The 12522-nt window shown below is 38.4% G+C and overlaps 1 protein-coding gene and 1 long non-coding RNA gene across 2 annotated transcripts in view; one reads left to right on the top strand and one right to left on the bottom strand.

The window, feature by feature from the left end:
- Nucleotides 1-1541, top strand: part of MCMDC2 (minichromosome maintenance domain containing 2) — a 35940-nt gene extending 34399 nt beyond the window's left edge. Inside the window, exon 14 of the mRNA XM_012663141.1 lies at nt 1254-1541. Coding sequence (XP_012518595.1) covers nt 1254-1420 — 167 coding nt within the window. The 3' untranslated portion in view covers nt 1421-1541. The remainder of the gene's footprint in view (nt 1-1253) is intronic.
- Nucleotides 1542-3452: 1911 nt separating this feature from the next.
- LOC105825393 lies at nt 3453-6457 on the bottom strand. The gene is made up of 4 exons (XR_001138262.1): nt 6398-6457; nt 4135-4249; nt 3801-3867; nt 3453-3571 (listed from the first exon to the last, which is right to left on the bottom strand). It is a non-coding gene; the product is annotated as an uncharacterized LOC105825393 (long non-coding RNA).
- Between the last annotated feature and the right edge of the window lie 6065 nt (nt 6458-12522).

Raw genomic sequence — 12522 nt, 5'->3', positions numbered from 1 at the left:
GAACGTGAATGCACAAATACCCCTTTGAGATTTTGCTCTCAGTTCTTTTCGGTATATACCTGGAAGTGAAATTTTGCTGGATTATATGGTAATTCTGTTTAATCTTTTTGATGAACTACCATACTGTTTTCCATAGTGGATGTACCATTTGCATTCCCATCACTGCACAAGGATTCCAATTTCTCCACAAATTACCAACACCTGTCATTTTCTGCTTTTTATTTTTACCATAGCCATCCTTATGGGTGAGAGGCAGCATCTCATTGTGGTTTTGATTTGTATTTCCCTAATGATCAGTGATGTCGAGCATCGTTTTCATATGCTTATTGGTCATCTGTTTATCCTCTTTGGAGAAATTTCCCTTTTAATCCTTTCCCCATTTGTTTTTTCCTGAACCCCGGTCTCCTGCATGACCCCCATTTTAAAAATCAGGTTGTTCTCTTTGTTATAGACCCCTTTATCAGAGATAAGATTTACAAATAATTTCTCCTATTCCATGGGTAACCTTTTCACTACTGATTGTATCTACTGATGCAGTTTTAAGTTTTGATGTGATCTAATTTATCTTTTCTTTTGGTGTCATATTTAAGAAATCACTGTCAAATCCAAACTCATTAAACTTTCCTCCTGTTTTCTTCTAAGTTTTATAGTTTTAGCTCATATATTTAGGTCTCTGTTGCATTTTGAGATAATTTTTGTACATGATGTAAGCTAAGGGTCCAAGATCATCTTTTTCCATGTAGATATCCAATTTTCTCAGCACAATTTGTTGAGAAGTCTGTCCTTCCCCCAAAGAATGGTCTTACCACCCTTGTTGAAATTCGATTTAATTATATATGTAAAGGTTTATTTGGGGGCTATCCTATTCTATAGATTTATATATCTGCCTTTATGCAAGCAGTTTTAAGAACTGAGAAATGTACTGCAATGTTTATCTTTGATCATCCACTTAATCTTTATCAAGATTAGTGTATCGCCACATTCCAATACATTTTCTCCCTATCACCTCTTCACATTACTATTCAGCTTCAAAACTGTAATGATTTTTATAATTTCCAAGCTTTAAAATGTAAACAACATACTTCTTCCATAGGCCCTGGTACTAATATTTGTGCATTTTACTGAAGCTGCTTCCTGGGTTTCAAAAAACAAGTGTCAGATTTAAAATGATTACTGAAACATATTTTGCGTGATAGTGTGATTCCACATTTTAGAGTATTCCTCATTTACACTGTATTTCCTTTTTCATTTAGGGGCCACTGTATTTTGTGTCGCTCCAAATGCAGTATTTCCATTTGACTTGTATGATGAAGAGTATTTAGAGCAAAGGGATCTCTATCTAACTCAGTGCCAGCAACAGCTTGAACAATTTATTGCCACATATGGACCTGGGACAGCTATTTTCTCTAGTGATGAATAAGTAATTTGAGGATATTTTTCTTCATTCCTACTTAAGCAGTGGGAAAGTGTGAGTATTTGAGAGTGACTTTCAAGTAATGCTTCAGATAATACTGTAAATAGTACATTAGAATACTACTTTTAAAAATATAAAGTACAGTGTCCTCAAGATTAATTGCTAATGAGATAAATATTAATCCAAACTCCCATAGCCACCAGCAGACTTTTAAAACTTGGAACAATGTGGACAAATTACAAGTGATAAAGTTGTCAAGAATACTGTTTTTTTAAAAAAAACCCTTCTGGTTAGCCCAGAATATCAATGGTGAAGAGATAAAAAATGTAAGAATGTTGTAAGCTAAGCAGTGTGAAAAATGGTAACTTTTATGTAGTTTGCTCTATTTGTCACAGATTGCCAGCAACACTTTATCTACCAACAACTTTAAACTATTTTTCCCTTACACTTGTGAACTTGCCAAACGAATGAGTAAATAACTATAATTATATAACTTTTTGTCTCTTTGCAATAGATCAAAAATTTTTTAAAATTAAAAAATTAGATAACTTTAAGCTTCAAGTTTATGGCCATTTCATACTTTATTTTTGACATGTCCATTACGTACTGTTTCAGAAGCCCTACATATGGAGTCAGGAAAAGCCTTGGGAATTTTCCTTATATATACATAAGCATGCCAGGTAAAATGAAAATTTACATGGAATCGAGGAGCCTATAATTTATAAATTGGCTCGTTAGCCCTGACTACTTACAAGAAAAGTTCCGAAAACCAAAGAAATCAATTTGCAAGCCCAGTCTTCACTTTTGGAGGAAAGGTCATCTGTTCTGAAAAGGCAGGGACATTGTGAGAAAACATACCTATTTTGTAAAATTCTTAAATCTTTTTCAGTTCTCACTTTTCAAAGCTTTAATAAAAGATCACTTCTATTCATAGAAAAGCAAAATATCACCAGATTGCCACTTTGTTAACCAAGATGCTACCATGAATCGAATCTTTCAAAATTGGCACTTCAGATCTTCTTAACCAAAACTTAGGACTTGCCCACTCTCTATAGGATCTAGAAGTCACTATCATTGAACACCTGCTGGTGCCAGCTAGGGACCATAGAATTAGTTTTCAGAAGGCAAAGCTAGTTTTTAACAAAATATTTATACATTACAATTTGATATTATTAGCAAGACCCTTATCCTGTGCTTCTCATGTACATCTCAAACTTTTCTGGTTCTCTATGGGATGAAGGCAGAACACTTCCCTATCTTATAAAACTAGGATCCATAAAATAGCCTTCATTTTACTATTGGGAAGTACAGAACACAAATGATTTTTACATGTTGCCTCTGATGGGAAGTATAATATTAGAATGTTGCTGTACAAATTTTACATTGTTTGATTTACCATATGCAAATTGCATCCTTGATAAAAGCAAGGAATTTAAAAGGAGAAAAAGATTTAGCTAAACTTAAGCCTCGCCCAGGTAGAAATTCAGTTTTAGGATTCCTGTCAATTCTTTTTATCCTAGACATACCTGCCTGCCCAGCCGCTGTTTCTTTCAACGTAGCATAATTGCTAATTATTACATGTACTAGGATTAGGATTACTTTTTTGTTCACAAAGATGAAAGCAAACTAAAGAATAAAATTTAAATTTTAAATACAATCTGTAGATCACAGAAAAGTAAAATTTTACCTGTAAGGGACAATTTGATTGCATTAAGGAGGTAAAGATTCCAAGCACCTGTTTTTCAGGTATAATAGCAGGTTATGAAGGGAAGGTCAGATATCAAGTATGCAGTGATGAGGTCTCCAGAAATTTCCAAAGGCTAGCTAGGGAAACTGGAAGCACAAGAAATATCTCCTTACTGTCTACCTCAATTGAGAACCATCACCCACAGATGAGCCAGTTAACGACAAGAACATTATATCCTTAAAGTATGTTAAAAATAGATTTGACTAGTAGTGACTATGAGAATGGCGCTATTTTAAAGAAAAGACTTTACTGCCCAGCAATTAAAATAATTAGTGGAAGCATCTATTTTCTACATAATTTATTGTGATGTTAATAATATCAAGCAAAACATTCACTTTCATCACTTATTTCTGTTCATCTGTTTTCTTGAACAGTCTTCATTCCTTCCTCCAAAATAGTTCATGCCACACCTCCAAAAAAATCAGAAACAGTGAAAATCATTCCATAATCAAAGATAAAGTTATCATATAACCTCAATATTTATAAGTGCCCTTAAAAAAATTAATGCTGAGAAAAGGAAACCAAACTCTGATATGCAAAGACAACTTCGACAGGAATTGGACCTGACCCTGTGAAGTTTTATCAGACATTTCGGAACTGTCAACAGATATGGTTGCTTCACAAGTCACAATTACTTACTTGAGGCAATGAAGAAATATTTTTAAAAACCGCAGCTGAAGCACACTCCTCTGCAGCTACCTATATGCTAAAGAGAAAGAACATTTCGCCTCTTAATAAAAAATCGTATTACATCCATTAACATAACCAACACAGATTACTGGCAACTCAGTCTTAAAATTATCTCTTCAAAGACACCCTCAGCTGGGTAAACGGCAAAAAGTAATTTAAGTCATCATTGTGCCAGGTATTAAACCTATCAATATCAAGAACACATTAAACATTTTGGGGTACTGCCCCTTAGTAACAATAGCACAAAGACCAAAAAAAAGCACACAACATTAACTTTTGGTACCTTAATGCACGCAGTGGTGGTCCCAGCTTTTTCACTGCCATCTTCTATAGGTTTTTGGAAAACATTTGTCACAATGACCTTCATACATCTTCAAAACTCATAGGCTTTTTCCCACCTGGAAATTGAATATTTCATTGTCAATTCCCGTTTGTACTTGCATTTGTTTGTTTGGTATGTTATATGAAGGAATGGTCTCATAAGAGAATTTCATTCCTATAAGGAACCATAAAACACCATACTTGCAACCTACCTTTTGGGACTCCAACACTTTTTAATAAAAGTACTAATATCTGTTGTTCAATATATCTCTAATGGAATAAAGGAATATAATTCTTGTTCTATTACTTTTTGACAGTTGTAACTGACAAACTCCAAATTTAAAACATCTATAATGACTTGAGTATGTCAATTCCTTTGACTGATTAGCACCGAATAAGTCCATAAACGAGCTTTTTCTCAAGCAGGAAAAATGGTGTAAACATTTTATGATAATCATCACAGTTCTGATTTTAAGACACAATGGTCCTAATGAGTACACTGCCATTGCTTTTCTGTCTCAGAGATTCACTAGGATGAGCTAAGCCAGGTTAAAGGTTAGATGTGTAGAAACTTGTGTGCAGATTTTCACCTAAAAACATTACAATGTCAAATTATTGGGCATATTCTTGTAGAATTAAATCCCAAGTTAACTGAATGTACACAGAATCTGTGTACCTGTGCAAAGGACATTGCCAGGGCCACAGATCAAGCCATACAGCACCCCAGGTGTATAAATCATTGAGCCAGACAAGTACTGGAAATAATTTATGAAGACATACAAATTAGGACCCTGCTAAACAATTTTTCATTTTCACATCTTGAAATGCTGTAATATTTCACATAATCAATATGAGGAATACAAACTATTGGCTGTGAATAATTCTGATTTGGAAAATTTCAGTTTAATATTATGAGTCACAGGAACTACAGACAACTACATGCATACTTGTATATTTTTATAAAGCTTAAGAAAACGTATGCTTAGAGATGCATGTGTATAATTAAACTGCTATCCATTCCATTACCACTCTCCCCAACAACCAAGAGACTGATGGGCACAAAATTCCAGATGATGTTTACCTCTAGCTGGGAGGCAGCGTAATGGGAGTGGGAGACAAATAGACCACAGTACTGGTAATATTACAGCTCCTAAATGCATCAGTAGGTTCTTTTTTATTTATTATGCTCCAGAATTTTCACTCACTCCTCTATTTTTATCGAACACTTCGCTTGGAAATTTCTAGAAATCCCACCACTTAGCAATGAAAAAGGAATTCAAGCCACATATGGCTCGAAATTAAGGATGAATGCCAAATAAATCCAAAACCACCACATTAGTCCTGTTGAAAGCTAACTGTTAATTGCAGATAAAGCAACGTATTTCAAATTTGGGAGCAAGGAAAAAAACCACATGAATATACCAAGTCTCACCAATGCCTTACCAGTTTTACAATTTGTTTTTGAATAGGTAGCATGTTTTGCCAGTCTGCTAGCGGTTGACCATTTTATGCCCAGAAATGCGTATCTCCATGTAAACACAAGCATCTGCATGTGTAGCGGGCATTTACAGCCTAAGGGCCTTGTCTCACAACATATTTACAAGGAAGATCAGCAACAAACGCCAACTAGCTCCACTAATGTCTGGAGACCCGTACGGACCCACCGTCAGCAGTTAAACTGCGTTTATTAAATAAAATTTAAAAACCACACACAAAGTGCGGTTAACGAAGGGTCGTCTTATCACCTAAGAGATAATCACCTACCCCTTTATAAAATGCTCCCTTATTAGGGAAAAATAAGCCGCCCACTTAGAGGAACCTGAAACCGCCAAGGCCGCACGCACAGCTTTGCCGGAGACACAAAGGGGACCGGCGAAGGCCGGGCGGAGCACGAAGCCATCTGGCCGTTCCTTCGGGTTCCCTTGAGTCACAGAAGGCCCTTTACTAGTTTCTGAGCCGACAGTCAAAATCAGTTTATGGAGTAAGCTCTAGACTCACAGGCGGTTACTCACAAACCCGACTGCTCAGATGGCGCAGAGCGTTAGCCCGTGGCCCTTGGGGCGCGGGGAGCGTTGCCTCCTGCGCCAACCCTGCGGCTGCCGGCGGCTCGGCTGGGCCCGGGCAAGGGACGGAGGCCGCGGGAAAGAAGGCGCCGCACTCGGTACCCACAGAGCGGAGGAACGCGTACGTAGGAGAGGAGGAACTAACACCGCGATGACTCTCACCTCCAAGAGCCCAGCTACGGGCGCGCAAGCTCAGCCGCCGTCCCGCCGGCATAACGCACGCTCTTGCCCTAACCCTACTCCCTCGGCGGCAGCGCGGAAAAGGAAGCGCGGCGTTTGGGGGCAGCTCTTGAGCCTTCGGAGTTGGCCCCGCCCCTTCCGGTCCATGGCCCCGCCCCTCCGGGTGAACAGTCGGGGCTAGTGCAAGGGGTAGGTGCTGGAGTCTGTAACTCGTATTTAAACCGGGGAGCTGTGTAACTTACCTAGAGGTTTTTTTTTTTTGAGACAGAGTCTCACTATGTTGCCCGGGCTAGAGTGAGTGCCGTAGCGTCAGCCTAGCTCACAGCAACCTCAGACTCCTGGGCTCAAGCGATCCTACTGCCTCAGCCTCCCAAGTAGCTGGGACTACAGGCATGCACCACCATGCCGGGCTAATTTTTTTTCTATATATTTTTAGCTGTCCAATTAATTTCTTTATATTTTTGGTAGAGACGGGGTCTTGCTCTTGCTCAGAGCTGGTCTCGAACTCCTGAGCTCAAACAATCCGCCGGCCTGGGCCTCCCAGAGTGCTAGGATTACAGGCGTGAGCCACCGCGCCCGGCCTACCTAGAGGTTTTAAAGGCTTGTGAGTACTTCAGCTAGAGCTATTTTACTGAATATGCAAATGAGTTATCTACTCGGTGGCAAATGAGCAAAAAATGCTCTAAAAAAGAAGGGTCTCAGGCCGGGCTCCGTGGCTCACGCCTGTAGTTCCAGCACCTTCGAAGGCTGAGGCTGGAGGATCACTGGAGGCCGAGAGTTAAAGACCAGCCTGGGCAATATAGCGAGACCCCATCTCTACAAAATTAGTGGGGCGTGGTGGCGCATGCCTGTAGTCCTAGCTAGTCAAAGGCTGGGGCGGGAAGATCACTCCAGCCCAGGAATTCGGGATTACAGTGAGGTATATGATTGGGCCACTGCACTCCAGGCTGCAGAGACCCTATCTAAAAAAAAAAAAACAAAAAGGAAGGGCCTCCCATTCCTGGTCCATTACTTGGTCTTCTTCTCTCTGACCATATTTCAATTTAAAAAACTGGTAGTACTGGACAGCCTAATTAGAGTAAGAGTTCTGGAATTGGCCCCTTCACACACAGAAGAATCAGTTACAAAAACAGGAAAACCTATAATATTTTCCCTATATTATAACGATAGCTATTGTTACTATTTTATTGATAATAGCAAGTATTACAAAAGCATTCATAAAGCAGTTTACGAACATGTTATAATTTACTATTGATTTTCATGTCTTACTACTCTTGCATCTCTCAAGCAGTATATATTGAGACCTGGCTGCAAAGCACTATGCTTGGTGCTGGAGGAAAAAGGATTATGATCTTGTTACCAGAAGGAATACACATGAAAGCATATAATTAAACAACTGAATCAGTAAAAGGTCATCTCTCCTTTAAAACCTGGAATCTAAGAAACTGATACGAAATCCAGTACAAAATATAAATTTGCCTCAAAGGAACATGAACATCTAACCAGGCAAAACAAATTGTGATTGTACCTACTTTAACAAAGGATTCCTCTCTGTATAAAGGGTTTTCAAAGTGCTTTACAAGGGTTTAAAAATCTCTGGGCCCCAAGGGAAAGATGTTTCTTCTGTTAAGTCATTGTGTGGACTTCAGTCTACTTCACAGACTTGGATTCTTGGGTGGATATTGCTCCCACAATCTGATTTTGCAACCTAGGCAATCACCTCCAATCCTTTGCCTGCAACTGTGTGGGCAGCTGTGGGAACCACCATTACTGAAAGGTGTAAAGGAGGGTGAGTTTGGACACTAAGCCGGTAGATGCTATGGCGACAATTTAGGCAAATTCTTGGTGCCACTGAGCCCAGGGCCATATGAGAAAGAACTGAAGGCAAACATGGCCGCTCCCCCTGCCACAGTTCCCTACAGGATAGCTCCTGAGTTCTTGACAGCTCTCTGTTGCCTTCTTCTGCCAATGCTCACAAGGCATTCATCAGTTTCTACGGTGAGGAAAATAGCTGAGCTGGGTGGATAGATATGGAAAGAGCCACTGCCTTATTGACTTAATATGTTTTTTTCTTCAGACCAAATACAATTAAATATCGTGACTAAAATGTAGGTGTTCTTAAAACTGCACAGCTGCCCATTTTCAGGTTATCATTTTATGTCAGTTATTTTAATTGATTAATAATGTCATTAAATAAATGTCTGTTTTCAATTGCAAGTAAAAAAATATGCAACTAAAGTAGGTTTTTAAAAAATGACTGTATTATTCCACATTACAAGAAATCCAGAAGTAGGTGGCTGTAGGATTGGTTAATTCAGGAGTAAAACATTGTCAGGGCTTCTGACTTCTCTGAGATTCTTAGTTTTCTCTTAATAGTTGCAGAAAGTCTCACAAAGCTGTAAACATCACGTTTTTATGTAACAATATCCAAAGGCAGGAAGGAAGGACATTTATTTTCATGTGTCTCTCTTTTAACCAGAGTGGAAAATCTTTCCCAGAATGTCCACCGTAGACTTCTCTTTAGGTGCCATTGGCCATGATTGGGTTATAAGTTCAGGCATTATCAGCTTATGATGTGGGAAGGTGAGCCCTGACAGAAAAGGGAAGGGAGTGAGCTGTCAGGTAGGCTACCAGCAGTGCCTCCCACAAAGGGGAATCTTAACCATAAGGTTTGGGGATATTGCTGTGAATCTCGTGAGCTCCCTTCTCGTTACTGTACAAAGGAAGAGGAGAAAATTGCAGGGGCATGATGAAAGATCTAAGATTTCTGAGAAAGAATGGGTACAGATTTTCAGTTTAACTTCTGCTTTAAAAGTGGCCACAAAAGCAAAAACAACTTTTCTTTAACACAGCTTTATTGACATACAGAGACTGCACATAATGAAAATGAAAACTTGGATAAATTTCGACATATGTATCCACCTCTGATACTCAAGATAGTGAACATAGTTATTGTCCCCAAATATTTCCTCGTGCCCTTTGCACGATCTCCCTCACACCACTCCCCTCGTCCACCAGGCAACCACTGATTTGCTTTCAGTCACTATAGATAGTTGACTTTTTCTTTAATTTGTTTAAATGAAATCATACAGAATATACTCTTTTTTACAGTGTTATTGAGGTATAGTGGATATACAAAAAAACTGGACATATTTAATGTATTCAATCTGATGAGTCAGTACATACTCTTTTTTGTCTGGCTTCTTTGACTCAGCATAATTATTTTGAGATTCGTGCATCCTGTTGTGTGTACAACAGTCAATTCCTTTTTATTGCTGAGTAGTTGTCCCTTATCTAGACATACCACAATTTGTTATCAATTGACCTGTTGTTTGCTTATTAATTTTTGGCTATTTAGCAGCCATTCCCACTTCTTTTGATAAAAACATATACTGAGAATGCCCAAATTTACATCTCCGCCCAAGACCTCACCTCTGAGCTCAACACTCGTATACTTTCCTGTCTCACCATCCCCAGTGCTGAGGGTAAGGGCATGTAATGAGCATGGACCTGACTTTTGGCCTTTCATTTCCTTTTTCTCTCTCTCTTTTTCTGTGGAAACCTTTGTATTTCTTCTTCATCCCTATTAAAGGCTCCCTTCCTTCCTTGAGTTCATTGCTAGTTTCCTCTTCTTACATAAAACTTAATGTTCACACCTTTAAGCTTTGCTCTTTGTAAAGGGATTTTTGGAATTTAGAATTCCCCTTTCTCTTTCAAGTCTATTTCCAAAAGAGCTTAAGAAAAGCAATGTAGAGACTCAGAATTGCCTTATAATCTTGATTACTAATGTCGACAGCTTCCCATTATACTTAAAAAATATCCACCTGCATATATTGCCAATTGATTTTCAACAGGGGTATCAAGATTATTCTATGAGGAAAGGACAGACTTTCCAACAAATTGTACTAAGAAAACTGGATATCCACATGCAAAAAAATGAAGTCTGCCCTTACCTTACATCATATACAAAAATAAACTCAAAATAGATCAAAGAACTAAATGTAAAAACTGAAATTATAAAACTCTGGAAGAAAACATAAGGAACAATCTTCATGACATTGGATCTGGCAGTGATTTCTTGGGTATAACACCAAAAGCACAGACAACAAAAGGGGAAATGGATAAATTAGATTCCATCAAATTAAAAATGTTTGTGCATCAGACACTGTCAAATGAGTGAAAAGACAATTCACAGAATGGGAGAAAAGATTTGGGAAGCATATATCTGATAAGGGATCAATATTCAGAATACATAAAGAACTTTTACAACTCAACAACAAAAATACATAACAAACCAATTCAAAAATGGGCAAAGGATATAAATGGATATTTTTCCAAAGAAGATATACAAATGGCTAATAAGAACATGAGAAATATGCTCAACATTACTAGCTGTTAGGGAAATGCAAATCAAAACTACAATGAGATACCACTTCAGAAGCATTAGGATGGCTATTATAAAAAAAATAACAGAAAATGACCAATATTGACAAAAATGTGGAGAAATTGGAACCCTTGTGTATTGCTGGGAGAATGCAAAATGGTGCAGCCACTGTGGAAAATAGGGTGGTTTCTCAAAATTTAAATGCAGAATTACCATATGGCCCAGCAATTCCACTTCTGGGTATATATATACCCAAAAGAATTAAAAGCAGGAACTCAGTTACTTGTACACCAACGTTCGTGGCACCATTATTCACAATAACCAAAAAGTTGAAACAACCCAAATATCCATAGATGGATAGATTAATAAACAAAATGTGGCATGTACATACAAAGGAATATTATTTTGCTTTAAAAAAGAAGGAAATTCAGATACCTGTTACAATGTGGATAAACATTGAAGACATTGTGCTAAGTGAAACAAGCCAGACCAAAAAGGAGAAATAATGTATGATTTCACTTATATTAAGTACTAGAATAGGCAAATTCATAGAGACAGAGTAGAATGGTAGTTGTCAAGAGCTGGGGGGAGGAAGAAATGAGTTTAATGGGTACAGAGTTTCTGTTTGGGATGATGAAAACGTTCTGGAAATGACGGTTGTACAACGTTGTGAATGTACTTAACACCACTGAACTATACACTTAAAAATGGTTAAGATGGTAGATTGTGCAATGTGTATTTTACCACATAAAAATTTTTAAAAAGAAATCCACACACCTTCATATGGCCTAACTCATCTCCTGCTTCCCCTCTCTTGCTATGCTCACTTTAGCCTACTTTTATTAATAGTTCTTAGAACACACCAAACAATTTTCAGCCTTTGCTCTTGCCTGGAATTCTCTCCTCCCAGATATTTGAATGGCTGGTTGGCTGACTTCCTTCCTTCTTCTCTTCCTCCTTCCTTCCTCTCTCTCTCTCTCTCTCTCTCTCTCTCTCTCTTTCTCTCTCTCTTTTTTAGATAGGGTCTTGCTATGTTGCTCAGGGTGGTCTTGAACTCCTGGGCTGGAGGGACCCTCCCACTTCAAGCTCCCAAGTAGCTGGGACTACAGGCATGCGCCACCACGCCCGGCCTTTCCTCTCTCTGATCTCAACTTCGATGTCAACTTCTGAGAGAGGCCACACTTGCCCCATCTGTCTAAAGTGGGCCACTCCAACACATCTCCCTTTTGCCTTTATGTTTCTTTCATAGCACTTATCATAATCTATAATTATCTTGTTTTTCACTCATATACTTTTGCAACCTTGGTACAATATAAGTTGTGTGAGAAGAAAGGCCTTGTCTGTTTTATTCACCTTTTTATTCCTAACACATAATATAGTCCATAGCACTTAATAAATATTTGTTGAATGAATAGTTAGATAAATTATGTGTGTGCTGATTTGGAAAATTTTTCAAGATATTTAAATTTTAAAAGCTCGGCACAGAGGTAATTTGGAAATATCCCTTTTTTTTTTTTTTTTTTTTTTGAGACAGAGTCTCACTGTCTTGCCTGGGATAGAGTGCCGTGGCGTCAGCCTAGCTCACAGCAACCTAAAACTCCTGGGCTCAAGCAATCCTTCTGCCTCAGCCTCCCGAGTAGCTGGGACTACAGGCATGCGCCACAATGCCCGGCTAATTTTTTTTTTCTAGGTATTTTTAGTTGTCCGATTAATTTCTTTCCAT

Source organism: Propithecus coquereli, unplaced genomic scaffold (assembly GCF_000956105.1).
Source record: "Propithecus coquereli isolate 6110/MARCELLA unplaced genomic scaffold, Pcoq_1.0 Scaffold8, whole genome shotgun sequence".
NCBI lineage: Eukaryota > Metazoa > Chordata > Mammalia > Primates > Indriidae > Propithecus > Propithecus coquereli.
The sequence above is the reverse complement of the archived record's forward strand: the minus strand, read 5'-3'. Positions and strand labels throughout refer to the sequence as shown.